Source organism: Daphnia magna, linkage group LG3 (genome assembly GCF_020631705.1).
Source record: "Daphnia magna isolate NIES linkage group LG3, ASM2063170v1.1, whole genome shotgun sequence".
Taxonomy (NCBI): domain Eukaryota; kingdom Metazoa; phylum Arthropoda; class Branchiopoda; order Diplostraca; family Daphniidae; genus Daphnia; species Daphnia magna.
Window position 1 is genome coordinate 5,276,149 of NC_059184.1, and position 23,434 is coordinate 5,299,582.

Sequence of the window (23,434 nt, forward strand, 5' to 3'; positions counted from 1 at the left end):
ATCAATTAATAGAGCACTCTGGCGGGCCAAAACTGTCAAATACCGGATCGTACTGGCGTTTATTACGGAACAGCCGCATCGCCATTTATGAAGCTTAACATGCTTAGCTCAAGCTGTTTTGCAGGCGTTACTACATGTAGGATATACTTCATGGTAAGAACTTCTGATGATGCCAAGTAAGTAAGAAAATTTCTTTTTCAATTCAAGGTCCTGACTATGGCTTCCCTAAACTAAGACAATCATCGAGTTCCATATTCCACTTCGTTTGGTAATTTCTTATTGCGTTATAAGGCACCACCTGGCCGAACGCAGACACGCAGTGTGCGGATATTTGTTGATGGACATGCCACTGTAAATAATAAATTCAAAACATTGCGTTAAATACTCATCATGTCCTTCATAAAACATGAACAATTTATCGGCTAGGTAGAATAAAAAATCAAAACTTAATTGGACTTCCGTCAATTTCCTTGAGTTCTTCAGCTTTCGTCGACTAAGCCGTTCAAAAATAGACGTTATACCAATATTGAAATCCCGTATTGAAATCAAACATTCAGTCAGCTTATACCAGCATCTTTCTAGTTGATCCTAAAACTAGTGCCAAGGGTTAAACCGTTTACTCCGTCTTTGTTTAGTTTATTCAGCATTCATTCAAATAATTTTTGTTCGCAGTGCCTAACAATATAAAGAAAGGAAGAAAAATATTCAAGATGATGGTGAGCAGAGGCAACTTGCCTATATCATACGATAACAGAGAAAACGAAAATTTAGCCTGTATACAATGCAAAAAGAGCATGTAACTTGGGACAGGCGGGGGTCTGGAACCATGACTCCATTGTTCAGAAAATTTAAGTGTGCTTCCTGTATTTTCCCTTTTCAGTATTTTATTGAAAGACTTCCAACCCTCCTTCCGTAGTTTACATAATAAGCTAACACTTGTTACATAGTTGGCGCAAACTATGTGTTTGTTCCGTGAACAAATAACCATTACTGAGGGAAAAGCTCAAAAAGAGAAAAAAAGACAGCTATATTTCCCAAAACAGCATCACATCACCAGATGTCGTTGAGTAACTTGATGTTTTTTTTTCTATTTTATTTAGTCTGCTTTTATTTATATTTTTTTTTATGGCGATGAAAAGGAATTGCTTTGATAACAATCACTCGTTATTGAAACGAATGATCACAAGCGCTATGGGAGTTAGCTTACGGAAATTGAAGTCACCGGAACTGGACGTAATGACAAGAGTCATGAAACGGAAGTTCAGTTCACAAAAAAGGGACCTAGACGAATAACATTAGATGAGATTTCTCTCAACTGCAGACGTCAACAAATGAAATGCAAGAGTCAAGTTTCAGAAGAAAATCTTCAGAGTTTTCACGAACAATTCTCGTATTGTTCGCATGAATGTATAACAAATTAACAGCAATCACACACAGCAGCGACAAAATACTTAATTTTTTATACAAAAAAAAGCCCCCCCAAAAAATTTTTTTTTTTTTTTTTTTTTATAAAAAAAAATTTTTTTATAAAAAAAAAAAAAAAAAAAAAAAATTTTATTTTTTTTAAAAAAAAAAAAAATTATTAAAATTAAAAAAAAAAAATTTTTATTTTTTTTTTTTTTTTTTTTTATCCAAAAAAAAAAAATTTTTAACTAAGTAACTAATTTAGCTAAAAATCGTCATAAGATAGAAAAAGTGATTGAAAATTTTCGATTGAAAATTTTTTTTTTAATACATTTACAAACATGTGATTTTGCAGCTAACCAGCTAAAGTTTTAATACATTGAAAAGTAATGATCGTAAAAAATGTATTTCATAAAATTTAAGTGGCATATATTTCAGAAATTAAAGAAAATTAACATAAAAAAATTTTAAGCGTGGTTCAAAACCCAGAAATCCCTTAGATTAAATAACTGATTTGTAGTTATAACTAGTAGGGAACCTGTCATGGTGGGCTTTTTTTGCCAAAAAATATTAGCCTTATTGCTAAATTTAAGTTTAGTTCCTTAAGGGCATTAACACATGGTTTTGAGAACGAAGAAGTTTTAGTCAGCCGATACTTGTGAAAAGGGGAAAAAACAAAATTTAGGGTTTTTTAAAAATTTTTTAAATAAAAAAAAAAAAAAACAAAAAAAAAAAAAAAAAAAATTAAAAAAAAAAAAAAAATTTTGTATGATTATTGAAATGACTGATTGTATATGTTGACTTGAAATCAAAACCTGACCGATTGGGCACTTTCAAAGTTTGCCAGTTGTTAAACCAAAGTGACATCAGTTTGCCAAATTATTGTAATAATACGTATTAATAGCCAAAGTCCTAATATTATTGTATAATATATTTTAAAATATTAATTAATCCTAATTTAAAGATTGTTAGTTAATCCTATATAAGCATATATACATCAGTAATTCAGTATGCAGGATACTTTAATATTATAGATATTAAAAATTTTAAAAAAATTTAAAAAAAAAAAGAAAGAAAAAAGAGGAAAAAATAAGTATCTTACTAAATCAGGAATCTTTTAAGGATACTTAATTTTTTCAGTAGCTTTTTCGTTTGTTCAAGAATTCATGCGGGTGGATAGCTATATCTTTCTATGCTTATTAGTACTAGACCTATATATAGACACTATAGAATAACGCAAAGCTTTCGTTTGTTCAAGAATCATGGGGTGGAAGTATCCCTTTCCGCTTATTAACCATGTCATAATTTGAATTCCAGACCAGCATCAAGACACGAAAGGGAAAATGCATTCCTGATCATTTTGGTATACGTAAAAAGTGGTGAGAATCACATTTTTTGAAAAACAAACTTAGATTGGACTATTATCTCAAAATACCACTCAAGAATTTTTATGGAAAAAGATCAAATATTTAACCAAAGTCAATGGATAAACTGAATGTAAAAGGGAGTGGGATAGAACTAACGCTGGGAGCAAAGCCAAAGACCCAAACGGACTTCAAACGTGCTTCTTCGACTTTCTGTATGCTCCAGACTGGTATCCAGAAGGAATTAAAAAGCGAGAAAAACTTTGAAAAACACGTTTGATCCAAGAGCCCTTGATGTGGAACATCGCGCCCACTGTATCCAATATAAAATTACACACATGCGCGTTGCGGGAGAAGGGATTCAACCACCATTTGCCAATAAATGAAAAAGAGCTGTAGTATAGTCTAGCTTACACAAGAAGACATTCTGTTGCATATATGGGAAAGTTTTGCTATTGTATAAACTATACCGGGGGCCTAGAAAATATTGATCGGTTTTCTATCTTAGAAGATGACGGAATTCTCTCCGACAGAGGCATAGTAATGCAAATATTTACACAGGGATCGAATGATAAGGTTCGACCTCTATACACACACACTTATACACATTGTGGATTTTATACACATAGCTGAACGGAGAAAATGTTTTCCGTCATGCATCCATTACAAAATCGTTGTCCATCCATCGCAAAATTTCCCTCCAGCCGTTCATCGATTAAACTGAGATGGAATTGATCGGGGTTTTCAAGGGTCAAACATGGTCACAAAATACAAAAAAAAAACGACTAGACATCTGCAACTGTTCCGGGAATTTTTTATTCATTTCAAGACAAAATATAAAGATCGGTTTTGGGTCAGTTTTGAATTATGGTTGGCAGTTATAGCAGGATAAAAATGCCATTTTCCAGAATGCTTTCTAAGCCTTTTCCACCTTTTCAGTTGTATTCCATATTACTGATTACAAGACCACCCTATATATCAATCTTCCATTATTCTCTTTCCCTTTTTTGTTGTCTTGTGGGGCAGGAGAATCTTAAACATTTGTCTCTCTTACTTCTTCTCTTCCGCAATCAGCATAACAACACCATCTGTATACTGCTTCGGCAAAAACGGGATGTCGGAAACGTTTTCTACTTTAAAAGCCTCACTGTATAGTAAGTACCAAATGAAGGATTATAAAGTATGACCGAGTCGGAAGGGAAAATGGTATCAGACTGTTTATTGATAAGCAAAAATTTATTTAGATCCATATTAGGATGTTGTTGAAAAGCTGCTCTTGTGCCATTTCCACAACGAGGAGCCTCGTTCGATAATTGACTTTGCAGCTTGGAGTCGGAAGGAACTAAGCATTTGGCAAATCTTTTTTTTATCAGACTTTTCGGGATTCTAATCCCAATTATGTCTAGGACATACGCAATTATAAAGAGATATTAATTATAGGATTTTAATGCACTAGGGAAACTCTTTCTTTCTATCAGATAATTTTTTTACCCACATTTTTGCGTTTTAAAGAGCGGATAGCGAATAAATAAGGACAAAAAGGGAAACTATTTTAATGAGTCGTTAGAGTGCAGATAGAAAACTAAAGTGAAAACTTTGTTGGCTATGAGTTCTGAAGTCGACATGATTGCACAGGTTCGAATTCCTTCGTTTTTCTTTCATGTAGTAGGATCTCTTTCCGTTTGGCATCTCCTGTATATTATGTAGCCTAGGCCTACTCTGACTTCTATTCAAGAGTTTTCTTTTAGCTCTGGTCGTTACAAAACCGCGGTAGACTATTTCGTGCACAGCCGCTCCCTTCGTCTTTTTTATTCCTCTAACTTATTCTTGGTCTTTATAGTTTCACCGATTAACGGCCGTTGCCTGTCCAATGCAGGCATTCGTTGTCTCCTCCCGAAAAGTCAACAGCAAAAAAGCGATTAAAAATACATGAAAAGGCTTTTAGGTAGTGGAGAATGTATATAATATCCTCTCAGCGTACGTCTCGGAACATTATAGGATCTACTCATATTCCTTTTTATTGTGTTGGTCATACGTGACAGTTTGATGTATGTTTAAGTAAACGAATAAGAAGATTGTGCCTATAGGAGACAGAACAGATGTTGGGAAAGCAAGATCGTAAAGTTGGATACAATGCTAACAATACGAATGATGTATCACAATATTAAATAATTTTTTTCTGTGGTTGTGTTCACTCTTCTGTCTTTTTCGTCTGATGCTGTATCAACCCTAAACACAATTGGATTCTTTCTGAGTATAAGTTTCCAGTGAGGAACGCGCTTAGGATCAAAATGGAAAGAGAATCGAGTTTCGCTATGTGCCATGCTAGCCTACTTTATATTGAACTGCTCACTATTCTGTCAACATAAGGCCCAAAGGAAACTCTAGCCGATAGACCACGGTAAACAGCAAGGATTGCGGTTCCCATTCTTCATTTCTTTTCACGATACAAAAATTTTGTTAAAACACAATATTTTTTAGACTAGCTACATTCACTTCTGAGCCGTCGTGTATTATTAGAATTTTTCTCGTGAAAATCACGCAATTCTTTTGCGTAGGCTAAGCATTAGCCTAGGTCGTCTGGCTCAGTTGGTATGTAATAACTGACAAAGAAATATCCTCGCATTCTTTTATTAAGATGAATTTGTTTTCCATGGCATGACACTGCATCCCTTTCCTATGTATTTATGCTGGAAGATGGGTGCCTTTCAGGAAGAAAAAAACAAACAAATGAAAACTAAGAAAAAGGGAAAAAAAGGGATCGGTAACGGGCCAATAAAATATATTTGACTGCATTTCAGACGCCGCCGACTCCGCTAGTCATATTCGTATAGAGCTTTGCATATAATGAAATTTCTTGAATACATATCGGGTATTAGGATAGATGCAGAAACAGGGTGCGGTTCATACAGTGCAAGCTGCACATTGGCTGCGTTATAGAGACTAACATCCAAATGATAAAATGGCGATAAAAGATACGCGAAACGAGAGAACAGCCTTCACATCGGCAGTTCTATATAAGCCTGTACTCTATTCTTCAGAATAGAAGAAAGCCGATCTCGGGAGTCATCTTGCACGATCGCGTGATGGACCCGCTTCTCCTGTTGGCCCAGTATATGAAAATTTTGTAACAGCACAGACAGGTCTATTGTATATATTTATGTTGCAAATTACACAAAGCTGCACCAACGTCAAAAAGATACGCCAGATGGAGGGGCGAGAAAGGGAAAAAAAGAAGAGTAATAAATCGATGCATTTCATTATTTAGCTCTCAAAGTTGAGGAGCTTATCGATGGCAAGCCGACCGCTTCTCTCAGGTCTAGCGCGTCTAGCCGTCAAATATTCATTTTGTGAATGAGAATGCGAATCTATCTTATAAAAATGAAAATAAGAATGCCCATCTGAGTTATTATTTGTTTTGTTTTTTTAACTTATTCCTGGGATGAAGCAAAAATAAAAATAAAATGGAAAGAGGAAAAAATGCGAAAACATTAGCGGACATTAAGCTTATGATTCCGTTCATTTTGTGGCTCCACCCTTGCCTACATTCGAGAAATTAGATAATGATGATAATGTGTACTTTAGCTTGCGAGCTGCCGCGTATACCTCCTACATTAAACACGGTTCCGCACGGTTCCCTTTGTCCTTTTCTCTTTTACCTCTCAATCCTTGGCAAATATTAGATTATCACCGTGGACACATCTGCAGAGCATTCGATTATTCCTTCGCTATGGAAAAGAGGCAGTGGCCTACTGCTACTATCGACAAAGTGTGTCGGCAGAGGGTTAAAAAAAAAGAAAGAAATAAGACGAAGTAGTCGAGGTCATCAATGTCACAATATTTGAAGTGGCGTTCCATTCTTTGCGATTCTTTGTAGCAGCTGCTGGTTTTGTCACGCCATCATCATCTTCGCTCATCTGTCATTTTTTTGTTTTGTATTCCTTCTATAAAGAGACGTAGTGAGAATATCTGCGTGCAAGTGACACAGCACGATTGAGATACAACTGACCAAATCTTTGGTCACGATACACGCCTTCTGTCACTCCCCCTGTCCATGCATCACGCTCGCCGCCGAGGCACTTGAAAGTTTTACGTCTAGCATGTACTAACTGTTATAAACCTGGACAAAGACATGACGGTTAATTCGTTCGGCTGGCACTGTACTTTTCCCTTTAAAAAATCATTATTCTATCGCTTTGTCAACCCTCTCGGTAGCGTGGTTCGGCAACGGTCGTATCAGTGGGTCAAAAACCTGCTGTGCTCACATTTAATTTCCACGGAAAACATTAACGACTTCCAAATGCTTCCCGAAAAATGCCCGTCCGTTAGCGGAGGAAAGTCACGTTCATTTGCAAAGGGTATTTCATGTGGTGCGTCGTATATGGAATGTTATTAGAAGAAGCTCGAGCCTTATACCCCTTACAGGGTTACTGGGAACGATCAAGAAAATGAGCCCGCGAGAGTAGTATCGTAGCCGCCATTCTTCCGTCTCTCAAATAAAATAAAATGCAAGGTTTCTGGAAAGACAGCCACCCAGTCTTGGTGAAATAACGTTTTCTGCGTCACTGGTTAATCTCCTGTTGCACGAGGAAAACAAAGCTGCCTTGCGTTACAGGCTGCGAAGATAAGAGAAGGAACGAGAGGAAAAAAGAAAGACGTGCGACTCAGACGAACCTGCCGACGTTAATGCGCCGCTAACAAAAGGGAAGAAAATCGCTTCACGCCATGCACGCTGCATATCAGACGGTCGGAAAAATGGTCTTGCTTCACTCTCTGAACGTATATAATTCTCGGCTAGTATGTAGTGAAAAGCCGGTTGGCCGAGCATACATTCAACCAAAAGTGAGTCGATTAGACAGTGTCATTCAGTGCGCCAGGCGTTACCATTAACTCTCTCAAGGTCTGCAACTGTCCGTGGATAAGGGAAAATGAAAATCGTTCTCCCTGTCACCCCATTCCAACTTATTGCTTTCGTTTCAATTTTGCTACTGGCCCTTACTGCAAAAGCCCCCTGAGGATGCTGACCAAAATCAATAGGAACGCCAAAGACAAAAGAGAAAGAGATCTGCAGTTCAAAACGGAGGATATGTCGTATATTATGTAGTCCCGCAACAAATCACGAAGTTAAAGTGAAAAGCGACGAGGATGTCGTGCACGAACTGAGGTCATCGAGTCACTCAGATCAAAACAGAAATGCCCTCGTGTTGGTTATGGATTTAAATGGAATGAAGAGCGACAATTTCATTTGCAGCGCAAGAGATTCTTGTCGTATAACCGGGTACTTGGTTGATTTTCGGGGTCGAAGACCAGATAGTTGTACTTTTGACGTCAAGCTAAACTCACGAGAACATTTTGGGCCCCATCTGTTTTACTATGTTTTGTTGTGTCATCTTCGCTTTTTTTACCCATTCTTTTTGTAGTCGCCTAGTCCCCGGAGGATACTGTTGCTCCATTCCGCTTCAACCAACAAAAAAGCAGGACACTGCACTCTACTGTGATATATATATCTACCATAGCATGTACAGCATTGCATATCAGGATCTCTGTCGTCATATACAACAATTTACTTCATGGCCGGATCGATGGTAGTTAATGAAGTCACGTTATCTTATATACACTGTGTGTTCCGGAGACTGTCGGTCGCCGGCGTCCGGCCAAAAAAGCTGAGCAAAGTCGAGGGGCATTTTTGCAAAAGAGTAAAAGTCACTGGATGTAAAGAAAGAGGTCAAGGGACATCATCCTTTATACATCATATCGTCTGTCTTGGCCATGCGATGCCATTCGATATTTCTATAAGCTTTTACTTGTTACCAAGCAATCGTGTCTCACAGGACATGTTAGTGAGCCCACCATGGACGTTGTATTTACGCTTCTATGGTCAAACTGAGAAAGATGGCGAAAGCCAAGAACTATATTAGGGTATTCGGGTAAAATGTCGTCGATAAGGGACTAAAGAGATTTACTCCATTAATTAATATCCCTTCCCATTCGAGATTATGCATTGAAATATCCGGAACAATGCCTAGACGCATCGGAGCAATACAAGCAGTGGATCGTTGTTATCTGTCGAATGACATTGGGTTTCTTTATTTCCAGCAGCCTATCTGTATGATGAACGGTTACGGCAGTTACGGCTATGAATGAAAACGATAAGAAACACAGAGAAAGAGGCAGCAAACGGAGGATATAAAATGCTTTCTTCCCTAGTCACTTTCAATTTCTTTTCGCAATTCCTCGTATTCAATAAAGCGATCGTAGAACCAATAACGCGGAACGGTGTAGCCCGCTCTGTCTGGCTTGACAAAGAGTGTACGAATTTTTGCGCAATTGAGTCAATTTCGATTCGTACACGCAAATAGAACACAGCTGATAGTGGACGGCCGATGTCCTTCACGTAACAAGATGTTACCCGGTGGTCAGTTGACAAAGTATTAGACCGACTGTCGTAGCAAACAGGATACAAAGAGAGAGCTATATACCATCAAACGCAAAATGAGTTTACTGCGTAATGCCAAAGTCTAAGCATCTACGGTACAGTTAGTGTTGGCTGAACGCACAAAAAGAAAAATTGGGTGTCCACTATAGCCCCAGGTTGTACTGAACTTGTCCGTCTGGACCAACTAGTGCCACTCAAGAGGGAGCTTGAGTTCTCGTTTCTGGAGTCGTCGTTAGACTTGCTATCTAACACTGAACTTTAAACTTCTAGGCGAAATAAAACGAAAAGTGTTGGAAGAGAAGACCGACTTAGAAAGAAAAAGGGGAAAGCGTCGTCGTCAACTTGATAGATGTTATTGATTTTTTTAGCTTGCTAGTAGTAGATCACATTTGTCCTTGATGGTAGACAAGAAACAGGCACGTGTGAATGACGCGCTTCTCCGCTGTGACGTTTCGTCATTTTCCGACTTCTTTTACGACAATTCGTTCGTTGATGACTTGCACGGCCCTCTATTCCTGTGGTATTTCAATTAAGCTAGAATTGAGTAGAGGGACCGGATGTGGCAATAAATAAATAAATAAATAAATAGATATCTCTTTTACGCTTTCTCCCCATATAGATCTGTATGTTCATTTAGGGCGCGCATTCTATACATAAGTATGTATTCAATCAGCGGGTTATTGTGTTAGCCAATTCTATTCTCTTTGCTACCAAAATGAAAGCCTACGAGTGGACAGAATGTTCCATCAGACAAAATGAAAAAGACCAAGTGGGAGCGAAGAAGAACCAATCAAGGAAATTAAGAGGAACAGGAGGACGAAAAATTATTGAGTAAAAGGCGTCCCTGTTTTTTAGCTATTTAGCTTACATTGCGATCGGCGTCGAGTCGAGTTGTGGCATCTTCAGTCCATTAGTCTCTGCTTCTACGAACACGTTCTCTACAGGGCGCTGAGACTTTAAAATTACAGGTGGAGTTTCGATTTTCAATTCGTCACGTAATTCTGCGATATCTTGTTCCCAACGTCGTTCGTAGTACACGTTCATTAGAAAGGTGCTGTTCGAACCCACTCGTATGGCCCACGGTAAGTACTCGTTCAGATAAGTCGACCGGTTCCTTGTACGGGCACAATAATTGACAAAGAGGAAAAGAAGCTCATTAGTCTAGGGAAAAGAAGACAAAAGAGGCTCAGCGTAGTACTCGACTAAAGGGAGAACAAGAGACAACAACCACGTACACACAGAGGCGAGGTGGGGAGGCAAGGCAGAAGCTCTTATGACATCAATTCATTCAACCTCAAATTTATAAGGCCTCCATCATTGTCACAGCGAGATTCAATTAACAGCCTGGAAACGATATATTCACTTGTCCTTTCTTTGTCTTGCTGTTAGTATTGTTTTTCTTGGTGTTTTTTCGAGACAAAAGGAAGAGGCAATGAATTATTCCTCTGATCTACTTACTTCGGTTTCAAGCGGACGGGACCGAACACGGCCCCTCCAATGCACATAGGCAATCCCGTTTGCAACGCTTCAACCCACTTGACTGCAACTTCCCCTAAAAGCGCAAATATGTTTTTTACATTTCCGGATATAATTGTGGAAGAATACAGACGTGAAAGTACCTAACATGTTAGTCGGACAACCAAGGATGGTGTGGACAAGATCGTGTGTTTCTCGGTAGCGCTGCATCACGTAAGCCAAGTCAGCGTCGTCAACAAAGCGGACAGGCAATCTTGTATCAGGGCTGACGTTCTGTTGAATCATACCCATTTATCTGATAAGATTTATGTTCATAAAGATGTGACAGTCAGGAGAGTTGACTTACATTAACTTCAAGAAATTTTGTATATTCTCTTCCTAAAGTTCCATCTGGGTAACACTTAAGCTTCTCAAGGTCTATTGAGCTTGAGTTTATTCTTGGCCTATCTCTAAACGCAAAAAAAAAAAATTAGTTTCATTGTCTTAGAAAACAAGTAACAAAAACCAATTACTTGAGGATTTCTTGACCTTCTTCATTTTCTAGCATTTTCTTATGCATTCCCATTAGAGCAAAATGGCCAGAACTTTCCCCATTAACAGCGATCATGTCTGTTTTTATGAAATAAAAACCTTGTTCAATGTGGAGAAAAAAAAGATTTAGTGAAGCTTTTGAGTTCAGCTCACCTCCTCTTGCTGGGTCTGTTAGTGCCATAATGCTGGATCCTACGGAAAGAATAGCTCTTTGCAATATGTTAATGGGAATGTGCCCATCATACAACGGTTCATCTTTTGTTTTTATATGGTCACCCTGCCTAATCCAGTTCACTAAGTGTGTTTAATGTATAAGAAAATGAGGTCACATCAAGATACACAAAAGGGTAAAAGAATTCGATAATTCGGAACTTACAAATGTTGGGAAGTTGAGAAGTCGTTGTGTAGTGTCGCTGAAGCACGGTAAGAATAGCTCGGTTGTGACAGGTGATCAAGCTTGGCGTTAGCATATTGTTATTGTGCGGTAGGTTGTACAAACTTCACTTGCTAGTCACAGAAATGACGTTCTCACGTGATCGTCCCATAAATTGCCACACTCACAAAACACAAGATATTATAAACAAGTAAAACAAGTTTAAAGAACAATTCGAATTCATTACTTCGTCTGTCACATTCCGCGCAATGTTGTTGTATCCAACGGTCATTTGTATAAGGTGCGTGGAAAGAAGCCAGGGCGGCAGTTGTTGTCTACGATTGTCTTATGTCTTCTTATATCAGAGAACGTATTGTCTTCATTTGAAAAGTTTAGCTTAACCGTGTTTCGTATTCTAATGTAATAACATAGGGATTTGAATTGTATGCCACTGTCATACACGGCTGGTTCATATTTTTGGTTTTTAAGTCGTGGAAAAAGAGCAAGCAAAGCAACCAGTCGCTGTAAATCGGGCGACTGCTTTAGTCGCGCGCAACTCGACAATCAATACTCTGTCGGGAGTATCTTGAATTTGAACTAGACGTCTTGGGTCTTCAGTCTCTCTAGTGGTCTCTTGAAGTCGAGGCTTTCCTAGACGCTCGTCTTCTTTAGGTTAAGTTTGCTGATCCAAACATAGTGGAGGGAATTGGAGGCAAATTTCTCTCAGTCAGTTCAGTCTCGCCAAGTCCATACACATCTCAGCAACATGACAGACATGGATAACAGCACTTGCCTTGAATTGGCTTTAGAAGGAGAACGCCTTTGCAAAGGTGGTGATTGCAGGTAAAAATGATCAACCATGTGTTAAATTTGAATGCTTGAAGCAAATTTATTCACTTGTCGGTTTGAAAACTAAAAACTGAGCCTAAATACCATATCAAATTTTAAGTTTTTTAGAATTTTAATCCCTTTGTTGAATATGGCATGATTTTTCGCAGAGCTGGTGTTGCCTTTTTTGAAGCTGCAATCCAAGCTGGAACAGATGACTTGAGAACCCTGAGTGCTATCTATTCCCAACTTGGAAATGCATATTTTTACTTGGGTGAATACACAAAAGCCATGCAATATCATAAACATGATCTCACCCTAGCCAGGTAACTTTTTCACTTGCACCATTGTCTTTTAATGATGTGAAACAAAATTTTTGTCTGCTATGCTACTGTTTTTGTTTTGCCAATTTTCTCTATAGAACTATGGGTGACAGGCTGGGTGAAGCCAAAGCCAGTGGAAACCTTGGAAATACATTAAAAGTAATGGGAAGATTTGATGAAGCCGTTCTCTGTTGCAAAAGACACCTCGATATTTCCAGAGAGCTTTCCGATAAAGTAATGCATTTCCTTTATAGCACCTTAATTCATCTCCTCCTATGCAAACACGGCCGGTTTGGATTTCCAGGTTGGCGAAGGCAGGGCGCTGTACAACTTGGGAAACGTTTTCCATGCGAAAGGTAAACATCTTGGGCGGCTGGGTCAACAAGATCCGGGCGAGTTTCCAGAAGACGTGAGAAATTGCCTGTTAACTGCTGTAAACTATTATGAGTAAGTTTGTTTCCTCTCCGGTCGTCGCGGTGTTTTCACTAACCGATCGTTATTTACATTTTTTTTTTTTTCATCTTCAGAGAAAATCTTGAGCTCATGAGAGAAATAACCGATCGGGCTGCCCAAGGTCGTGCATGCGGGAACCTAGGCAATACCCATTATCTATTGGGCAGCTTTACCCAAGCCATAAAATATCATCAAGAGGTGAGTCGTTTATGGTTGCAAGGACAGCTTATTTCTGGGACATGTTCTCTTGAAGCGGAAGCTCTGTAGGATATAGGTAGCTTGGCAAAATTAAAATCGATGAGTGACAAATTGCGTGTGGTATATGCACAAAAAATAAGGGAGAAACTTTCTTTGACACTCTTTTTTCTCCCTCTTGACTGTGGTTCCAGCGATTGAATATTGCTCGGGAGTTTGGGGACAAAGCGGCTGAAAGAAGAGCACACAGTAACCTCGGAAATGCGCACATCTTCCTTGGAGAGTTCGAGACGGCAGCCGAACATTACAAGTAAGTATGGTGACTTCCTTTTGCTGATTGAAAGTTCGCTTAATTTGCGTATCAAAGAGAGCATTATGGAATATCGAAACTTAAAAGAAATCCCTTGGAAATCCAATTTAACCCGCCCGCCCACTGTTCCCTTTTCTCCCGCAGGAAAACTCTCTTACTTGCACAAGATCTTGGAGATCGGGCCGTGGAAGCGCAGGCTTGTTACAGTCTGGGAAACACATATACTCTGCTTCGGGATTATCCCACAGCCATTGATTACCATCTACGGCATCTCCGTATAGCTGAAGAACTGATGGATAAAGTTGGAGAAGGTTGGTTTTGCATACTTTCCTCTTTTTTTTTTTTTTTTTATCGCGTGGCCTTATTTCCTTAGTTTAAATATTTCACTCTTTGTAATCGCCATTAACATTGTACATTTCTTCCGCGTGACCGCCATCAACAGGACGTGCCTGCTGGAGCTTGGGGAACGCACATGCTGCCATGGGAAATCACGAAAAGGCTCTGCACTACGCACAACGGCACCTTGAAATATCCCGCGAGGTGAGCGAGCATGAAGCAATCAAGCGAACTCCTAATTGAGTAATAGCATAAAATGACCATTCCCGTTTTCCTTTAAGATTGGCGATCCGACCGGCGAAGCGACTGCACAGATGAACTTGGCCGATTTGAGGCGAACACTTGGTGTCGACAGCGACGGTGGTTGCGGTGGCATGGGAAATTCGACGAAAGGTCACACATCCGAGGCCGACGACGACGGACTCTACGGAGCAGATAGCAAGGCAAGGCGCAGGTTAAGCATGGAACGTATGGATTTGCTCAAGGTTTGTTTGTTTTGCTTGCTGTCGCTGTTCTTTCTTTTCGCCTCTATTCTTCGCATCGCTCCACATCAGGTGGTCTCTTTTTTTTATTATTATTACGAATCGGGGCAGGTGGGAAGTTTCACTTCATGGCAGTCCAAAACTTAAGCTTATTGTTTTCTTCCCTCTCGCGAGTTTGCGGCATGGCAATTTGTTGTTATCGTCATTGTTGTTCATTGTTTTCCTGCATCCATTTCATTATGGTTGCTTGCATTGTGCCTAATCCAGCTGACGCCGGATGTGAAACTACTTCATAGCAAGGGACGCCGTCAACTGCATGAAATGGATGCTGTGTGGCCTAGACCGCCCACTAGCCAACCAATGGTTAGACGTGATATGCTGCATCAGTTTGTAAGTGAATAATCCTCTTTGATCCCTCTATTGGGAGCCTCTCATCTGCCTGCTTCGCTCGCTACTGTTCACGTCTTGCATGTAGTTGTTTCTTCAATATCTCCACCCGGCCATCCTGTTGCTAACGCGACACATTTTTGTGTGTGTGTTTTATTTTATTTTATGGCAGGCTAATGGCGATGATGCCATGGATGAGGAGGAGTCTTTTTTTAATTTGGTCACTCAGTTTCAATCGAAACGCATGGATGATCAGCGCTGCTCGCTAGCCATCATCGACAACAAGGAAAACCAACATGCAAGTACGCTACCGTCAAATATTCACGGTGAGTAAATCTAGCCTGGTAACAGCAAATGTAAGTTTCGAGCTGCCGACAAACATTTGGACTCTCTGTTGTATCTGTATTTCGACTTTTTCTTTTACGATTTCCTTTTGTTGTTTTTTGTTTTGTTTTGATTGTTTTTGCAGAGAGTCCTTCGAGATTGAAAGAAGATCTAATGGACCTGATCGCCGGCATGCAGAGTCGTCGCATGGATGAACAGAGAGCTTCACTGCCACGACTGCCAGGCTTGAACAACGCAAATCCTGATATTCTACGTCGGCTGTCTGTAGAGCCAGCTGGCGAAGACGCGGCTGCGTTGCCCGACGAGAACTTCTTTGAAATGTTGATGCGGTGTCAGGTAAGATTAATTCCGCTTTTTGATCGGCTTTTAAGTTTTTTTTTTTTTTTTTTAACTAAAACCTACGACTTGATATGTTTCTTATTTTTTTTTTAATTTGTTTGGTCTTTTCCCTGTTATAGGGCACACGATTGGAAGATCAACGCAGCGCCTTGCCGGACACATCGCCTAGGAGACACAGAGGACCCACTATGCCCGACGAGGATTTTTTTTCGCTAATAATGCGATTACAATCGGGTCGACTTGAAGATCAGAGAGCAGAAGATCCCTCACCTCCCCTCGCAGCCAATGGAGCGGCTGCCACTTCATCATAGAGGAAACAGTATCCCAATTTCCTCCAGAATATTCCTCCCCGCCAACAGCTCTCATCGATGATGGAAACGTGTGTCGACATTCTCTCTCTCTCTCTCACGCGCCCTTAAGTTTATCGTTTCACATACCCATTTTTCATTTTCTTTATTATTGACTTGAGTTTTAAACTCTTCCAACCTCACATCCATTACGTTCGATTTATGCTTGCAGTAGATGCCTGGAAAAGAAACAATCTGATGGTTTCTCATTTTCGAAAGAAAAAGCGAGCAAACAAAAACAAGATAAATCTGAACACGGGGTTGGCTTCTTGATTGTCCGTATTTGCATGATGGCACACGAGTTCAAAGGCGTCCGCTTTAAAGCGTCGCATTTCTTGTCTTCCTCCTTTTCTTTCTATTACGTTGGAAGTTGGAAGAGAGTTGTCCCTTCCTCAACGTGAAAGGCAGTTCGAAGACAATAAATAGGCCATTTCCCGTCGTATTGATTTATTTTTTTTATTTTTTATTTTTTATTTTTTTGCAATGGGAAATCATCGCTTTTTTGTAGCGAAAAAAATCGTTTGCCGTAGAAGTTTAGTCACGATATTTACTTGGCGACGGGTGACAGGAGGAAGAAAGAAAAAGAAAAAATTCGATTTCCCGTTTATCTTTTTTACTTGGTGCTGTTGGGCTCTTTCGTTGGGAAATGTTTCTTTTCGTAAAGCGAAGTGAAAACATTTCCTCCCCCGACGTGAAAGACATGTAAATGTCGACGCCAAAAGGGTAAACCAGTTTTTAAAAAGCACTATGAAAAGGGAGTTAGTGTTGGAAAAGAGATCGCTTTGTTCTATTTTTGACACAAGTAAACTGAATCCTATTTGATATTCAACATCTTCCATGAGCAAATTTCATCCTTTTTCCTGGACTTTCTCGTAGCGATGGAATTTGATCCCATCTTCCAAGACCCCTTTCCTGTGACATGTTCAACAGGATTTTTTGTTTGTTTGTTTGTATGTTGGTACAACATTTAGAAGGCGTGCAATGTAATCCAGTCCAGCTGCGCTCTTCCCAGACGCACTGCGTCTACTCCCCTGCCGAGTTGTGTCTATTCCAGCTGTTTACACGGGATTTGAGATTCCAATCTTAAGAGGAGAGGCAGAAGTATGTAGAACAGGTAAAACAAAAAAGAAGCGAAATTTTCCAAACGAACACGTATGCGTTTCGGTGTGTATTGGCCGATATGTTTATGCCATCCTTTGTCTTTCCTACTCCCGGCCTCATTCAATATTGCTTTTCCTACACTCGTTTTCTCATTTCCCTGAACGAAAGATTCCAGCGTTTTGATGCAACGTCTTGCGCGCGAAACAGTTTGTGTTTTGATGATGAAATCGTATCATAACAATTGCACCAATCTCCCAATACTCTTTCCTTCTTGATTCCTTCTTGATCTGGTCATCAACTTCTACAGCGTTCGACTCCTTGACCATCTCCCATCAAAATGTTGCGCCACTTCTAAAACATATACATGTTCCCCGTTTTTTTTGTTTCATTTGTTTGTTTGTTTTTTTAGTTTTTTTCATGCTGTCAATGATGTTGTACAAATTTACGATGGAGCTCAAAATTGAATTTACTTTCATTTTACTTGGATAACAAATAGTAGATATAAGCAGCTTATGATCAACGTTGAAAGATGGTGACATTCTTAGTGGTTCGACCATATTGTGTGGCGTGTTGCGTCATCCAGCTACATGCCTAAAAATAGTATAACAATTCCTGCGATTTGCTGGGTTGTTTGTTTCCTAACGATCCAAGACGCGATGAATTGGTATCAGGGCGTTGGTCAAACGAGTCCCGTGTGTGTTCACGTCATACAAAGGCTTGGCCTTGTACCCTATTACTTTCGCTCATCCTTGATTTGATCGAGCAAATCGCTTATACGCCCTTTAATAAATGTCAAAATCTCGATATTCCTAATGTGGATTCCAGGGAATTCATTTATTTTTAGAATTTCTGAAATTCCTGAATTCCTTTTTCACGGACTTTTGATTCCCTTTGTTGATGACGTCCAGTGCTATACATAAGCCTCTTGCAGCGTTAGTTGATTGATCCGGGAGTAAACAACAAAATAAACAGACTGGATAGCTCTCCTTTCGCCCTGCTTTTTCATGGTTTCAATCGGCATGACTCGATGGCAAAATCATGTCCGGCGCTCCAGTTCGTCGGACTTCAGACTATACTTGCTTTTGCTCTCTCCGTTTCATCCGTTTTCCTTTCAAATACTGCACCGAGTGCCGTAATAGTCACGGTCTGGTTCTCCAGTTTCTTTCCACTTTTCTGTTGTGTTTCGTTCGACATCTCGCCCTTCGGACAGTACATAGACCCCAGCAGCGTCCAACTCCGCCTTATTTGCTACGTCTTTAGGCGATTGCCATCGATCTCCGATCTTCACGGACCCCTCCCTTCTAGACTTTTTATTTTATTTTATTTATTTATTTTTGGCTTTCTTTTGCTTTTTTATTTATTTATTTTTTTGTTGGCACTCTTTACTTTTACTTGAAATCGTGAAACTCGATAGTCATATTATTGTTTCGCTACAGCTCTTCTGATTTACTCCAACAGTCGTCATCCATTCTTTTTCCAACTTCAAGAGCCGAGCGAAGCGGATATTGTCACATCGTTTGTATTTGGTTTACTGTTTAGTATTCTTCCGTTTTCCTGCGAATCCGTACCCTGTTTTCTGTTTGCTTTTTTTGAGCCGTAAGACTTATTGGACAGAAAGATGGATTTCATAATGTTTTCATTGTGACGCACACAGTCACGATCGGCTGGCAACGTACGGAAGATGAACTGCCCACAGACGTTCATTCTTCATTGATCCTTCCTTTCATCTTTTGGGTATTGTTATTATTACTACTCTCATTTTTATGTTGCCTCTCAGGTATATTGTCAGTCTTCCTTTTCATTTTTCATGTTTTTATTTGAACACATTTATCTTGTGTCGTATTTACAACGTTTTCTGCGTCTCTCTATCTCGTTTCTACTTCTTCTTTGGATTTTTGTTGCACTTTTGTTGGTGCACTTTAATGATTTTGAAGATTACTTTTCCACCGTTGACTTTTGGCCGCCGTGAGCCTCTTTGTGAGGCAGTGCCATTGTCGGCCGTCTACTATTCGTGAGAGCACTTTGTTTCTCTTTTGTTCTCAGTAATCATGTGACGTAATCAAAGCTTGAATTCAAGGAGCAAGAGAGCCATGATAAATGAATCCGGGCTTTTCAGTTTTGGTAAGGATTCGTAGTTTCCTCATTATAGCATGGAAAAGCAGGGTCGGGTAATCCTTTCGTCCTACGCGTCCGGTAATATCAGCTGCTGGCTGCCTTGCCCTTTAAAGCTGGATTAATGAGAGACAACTCAGTCAACGACCGTAGCAAATTCAAACGATCCAACCGTAATGGAATCTCTTGTAGTCCCCATCTTTCCACAGCGATTTGATAAATAAGTCGATCCAATATTCTAATTGATATTGTTAACGGCAAGATTAGTGGCAAATGGAAAAGTGGAGAGAAACTACTTGGCCATGACAAGAGGGAGACTATGTTGAAAGCAATAATCAATAATAAATCAGCGATATCAGCGCAGTTTCTTTTAAAAATGCAACCTCATCGAATGGAAACCTAGCCGACCGTATAAGAACTAGACTTTCCTATAGACGCTCGATACACGAGACTAGCTCTTTGACACAGGGTCACTTCTTTTCCAATAACTGCCATCCGTCTAGTATTTATCACTGCAATAACCATAAGTTCTTTTTTTTATGTTCTCCAAGTGTAGCTGGTTTTCTTTTGTATTTTTTTTGTTGTTGAAAATTATTGCTATTTGAATTCCATACGACCAAATACGATGGAAAAAAAGGGGCAGGAAATCATCGGCTGGGTACCATAACTTTGTCGCTGAAATGGTCGACAAAGATTTGTTCTTCTATTACCTTTAGAAGATTTTGGATTTGACAATCCATTTTCCTTCATTTTAATAGATTAGCAAGATACAAGAATTTGTCAATTAAATTTCATTGGAAGTTAGAGTTAAAAAGTTCATGCTCGTCTGAATTGCGGATGAACGTCACCGTGTAGCTCTTGTTCTTTATTATTCATCGTTTCCACATTAATTTTAATTAAAGGATCTGATGTTACGAATGCAACGCACGTCACCGTCTATCGCACGAACAACGCAGAATTCGTAGACAGGAGTTACTAATCACGATTCAGATGCTTCAACCTAAAAAAGAGAGACATGGTCACGAGTTCCGCGAGCAAAAGGAACGCTGAAACTTACCAAGCGACTTCTAGCGGTCGCCGGGAAAACTCGTTGCATGTTGAACTTCGTGAATCGACCGCACCCTTCTATTTCCCATACCCAACTTAATAACAACAGCAAGATAAAAAAAAATAAAATTGCATCATAGAAAATAGACAGATACCGGTAGGAATAACGTAGCTGAATTAGAGGCAAGCTGAGTACACAACGACGCTCGTCATAAAGGGCGACGTCATTGCTAGGCGGTGTATTACGTGACCGTTCGTAAACTAATCGCAATTGAGGCGAACCCTACCTCAATGTTTGTCGAAGAAAAAGGAAAAATATGAATTAGCCATGAGCGGAGGATACGCCACACCCAATTCAGTTAGGAACCCTCGCAAATGCAATAGTTATTCCATCACATGGGGCCATTTTCAATATGAAAATATGTTTTTCTTTCTGTTTTTCTTTTTCAGGATTAAACCCGCCCTTCCGGCATCCGTCGTCGTTATGGCTCAAAACGGAGAAGAAAAACAAACAAAAGGGACAAACGCGATAGTGCATTATATCCATTCAATTAAGTGTATCCATATCTGTATAAAACGATGTAAAAACAGTGACAAAATATCGGTAAACATGAAGGTTGTACAAAGAGGAAAAAAAAAGGGGGGAAAGAGAAAACAAGACGAGATACATGAGCAGGAGAGAAAGTATATGGGAAACGGAAACAAACTTGTTAAGTGATATCCAACAGTGTGAAGTGTTGAAAAAGATAATATTGACGCAATAGCCTAATTAGGAATCAAGAAAGGGACGAACGGTTCGTGTTTCTTTTAAAACAAAAAATCGATTTGTTCGGATTGTTTTGTCGTTTGGCAGTGGAGTCCTCTTTTGCTGTCAAGCAAAGTTTTCAGTACCATCAACAATTGTTAGTGGCTCAGTTTGGCAACGAGTTACTTTTGTTTCTCTTATTTGTCAAATGCTTCTTTTTTTTTCTTAGAGAGCAGTTCGCTCGTTGAAGACGATCACAGCTTCGTTGTGACTAACTAGTGATACACGTCCCGACAACGTATCACTATTGCCTGGAACATTCGATGCCTTCGTCTTTTTCAGCGCCATCGCGGCGGCAGCGTCGTGACGAAGACCCCGGTGAGAACGTTTCACGCCAATAATAGGCACGACGCTACGGCCCGTCTCATTTTTCTGATTTATAAAAGCAAACTGAGTTCCAACCTTCCATTTTCATGATAAGTAGTGCCAAAATTACCTGAGTGGGAATGACAGGACGACTGCTTGGCTGGGCAGGCCGAATAGGGGGCTTATTACGTGCCCAGGATGGTAGTGAACGTGTCTTGAGCTCGTTGAGGGATCCCTCGCAATTGGACCAGGAGCCATCCAAAACAGCTGTAGTTTGTCGGGTTCAATAAGTTATTGGAAGACATGTTATTCAATCAATTAAAATGACAGTTTGGATTTTGCGTTTTACCGTTGCTCGATGTACTCAAGGAAGACGAATTAAATGATTCCTCGTAGAAGCTGGGAATGTCAAATGCGATATAATTGCCACAGCCAACCAATGACATGTCTTCGCAACTGTGACGTTCCATTGTTGTCTGATGCTGCAAGTCTTCGTCGACAGTCAGGGCCGTCGTTGACGTACTCTACAAAGCATTCCAAAGCGTCATAATTTAATGATTAAATAGTCTTTTAATGAAATCCAATCGCAAATACCACGTTACTAGGAGTCTCCGTCGTCAATCGGACCAACTCGCAGGAATTCGATGCCAACTGATTACGTGCCGTCAGAGACGGACTAGCTGGCTTCGAAGGCGAAATTGACATTGCTAGCATTGACGGATAGCTGCACAACAAAACAATTTTCGATTAAAATAGAAAACCAATTGCAACGACAACGAGAAATCGCACCTGCTAGTTGAAGGAGAATGGAAAACGGGTGTTCGTCCTTCATCGTTGATTGCTTTGTTACAACAAAAAAATGCAATCAAGAAAAGGTTACGTAATCAATAGCGATAGAAACGAGCTTTGATTTTATTACCAAAAGCTTTCTCACGAAGACGATGGATGTGGCAACAGCGCCAGACAATGAGAACGGCAATAAAGAGCAAAAGAACTAGCACGCCGGTTGAAATGCCAATAACGATCGGTATCTGGTAGACATCAACGGGCCACACGCCAATCATCCAAGTCCTGTCGAGTGGGTGGAACCATGCCGTCGTGATCCTGGGCACACACAAAAAACAATATGTTCAACAATGACACATCATTTCTCATCATCTTGTCTTAACGATCGCATTCACGTGCAGTCTTATCGATCGCATTCTCCAAACATATACGTGTAGAAACATCGTTCGTCCCTTACGTCGTTCATGTTTGTCACGTACCATTGGTCCACGGTGTGCAGTTGAGTACAAGTTATTAAAGCAGACGTACCTCTGGATGTAATTGAGCAATGAAAGTCACCGATTCTTCGAACAACTTGACTCGATGGCCGTCGCTGCGGTTTGAACCGACAGGACCGATCGGCTCGCCCGTGTAATGGACCCACGTTGAGCTGGGATCTAGAAAGGAAATAAAACGGGAGGCACAACGACGCAAAATAAACACATTTAAAATCCACAGTATACCAAACGCTATTGCAACGTGAACCACTGATGAAAGACTCTGATTAACTCACATGCAAAACCCCAAATTCATGCTTAAGAAAGACACAACGATCAGGACTTAAGAAGAAAAGTCTACCTGTTCCACGTGACATGTTGAAGTTTATTAGAAGGTGAGTCGAAAGAAACGCCCCCCCACAGTCGAACCGCTTTAAGTAAATGAGCAAATCCGAAAAAAAAAGGTTACCAATTCCCCCCTTTTCTTCTCTTTGACTCGAACTTGGGAAGGGTACGAAACCGAAAGACTGGGTCTCTCAAGACAATTGAAATCGTACCTATTCTCTTTTATCACGTTCTATCAACTAGACTAGACAGTATCCTTTGGGTTTTGAGCAAATGCGTCTAAACAGAATTGCGTAATTTGGAAAAAGGAAAACTATTCTGGCAGACAGTCAAATCGAGACGGTATCTCTTTTCGAACATCAACACCTGTCTCTTGAGTGGCAAGGACGACCCGACTTGTGACTCGTCTGCCAACCAACTGAACTCGTCTTTCACCGCGGTCTTCCGTCTCTCTTCCTCCCCTGTCTCCCTGCTAACTGTAACTCGTGCCTGAATTGTTGTTGTCGCTGTCGTCTTCCTTCCTCCGG

General features: G+C 40.1%; 3 protein-coding genes and 1 long non-coding RNA gene across 9 annotated transcripts; 2 read left to right on the plus strand and 2 right to left on the minus strand.

The window, feature by feature from the left end:
• Positions 1-9,796: 9,796 nt before the first annotated feature.
• Positions 9,797-11,821, minus strand: LOC116919900 (ubiquinone biosynthesis protein COQ4 homolog, mitochondrial). The gene is made up of 7 exons (XM_032925957.2): positions 11,588-11,821; positions 11,365-11,505; positions 11,193-11,289; positions 11,027-11,129; positions 10,824-10,953; positions 10,663-10,756; positions 9,797-10,318 (listed from the first exon to the last, which is right to left on the minus strand). Exons 1-7 carry the CDS (start codon positions 11,679-11,681, stop codon positions 10,069-10,071), a joined length of 909 nt encoding a protein of 302 aa, XP_032781848.2. The 5' UTR covers positions 11,682-11,821; the 3' UTR covers positions 9,797-10,068.
• Positions 11,822-11,920: 99 nt separating this feature from the next.
• Positions 11,921-16,371, plus strand: LOC116919897 (G-protein-signaling modulator 2). 4 transcript variants are annotated; one of them, XM_045171523.1, is made up of 13 exons: positions 11,921-12,427; positions 12,583-12,738; positions 12,834-12,969; positions 13,040-13,182; positions 13,263-13,386; positions 13,578-13,693; positions 13,838-14,004; positions 14,136-14,233; positions 14,311-14,514; positions 14,779-14,901; positions 15,071-15,224; positions 15,368-15,579; positions 15,702-16,371. In XM_045171523.1, the coding sequence occupies exons 1-13, from the start codon at positions 12,351-12,353 to the stop codon at positions 15,891-15,893; spliced, it is 1,902 nt and encodes a 633-aa protein (XP_045027458.1). In that variant the 5' UTR covers positions 11,921-12,350; the 3' UTR covers positions 15,894-16,371. The 4 variants fall into 4 exon arrangements, with proteins under 4 accessions (XP_045027458.1, XP_045027459.1, XP_045027460.1 ...); XM_045171524.1 differs by having other exon boundaries at positions 14,311-14,472; XM_045171525.1 differs by lacking the exon at positions 14,779-14,901 and having other exon boundaries at positions 11,923-12,427.
• A 1,734-nt stretch (positions 16,372-18,105) lies between these two features.
• LOC116919901 lies at positions 18,106-20,688 on the plus strand. The gene is made up of 2 exons (XR_004392077.2): positions 18,106-18,764; positions 20,640-20,688. It is a non-coding gene; the product is annotated as an uncharacterized LOC116919901 (long non-coding RNA).
• Positions 20,689-20,731: 43 nt separating this feature from the next.
• Positions 20,732-23,369, minus strand: LOC116919899. 3 transcript variants are annotated; one of them, XM_045171527.1, is made up of 8 exons: positions 23,120-23,369; positions 22,615-22,742; positions 22,220-22,404; positions 22,090-22,141; positions 21,895-22,024; positions 21,650-21,824; positions 21,431-21,567; positions 20,732-21,366 (listed from the first exon to the last, which is right to left on the minus strand). In XM_045171527.1, exons 3-8 carry the CDS (start codon positions 22,362-22,364, stop codon positions 21,160-21,162), a joined length of 846 nt encoding a protein of 281 aa, XP_045027462.1. In that variant the 5' UTR covers positions 22,365-22,404; positions 22,615-22,742; positions 23,120-23,369; the 3' UTR covers positions 20,732-21,159. The 3 variants fall into 3 exon arrangements, with proteins under 3 accessions (XP_045027462.1, XP_032781847.2, XP_045027463.1); XM_032925956.2 differs by having other exon boundaries at positions 22,924-23,369; XM_045171528.1 differs by lacking the exon at positions 23,120-23,369 and adding an exon at positions 22,809-22,832.
• Positions 23,370-23,434: the final 65 nt, after the last annotated feature.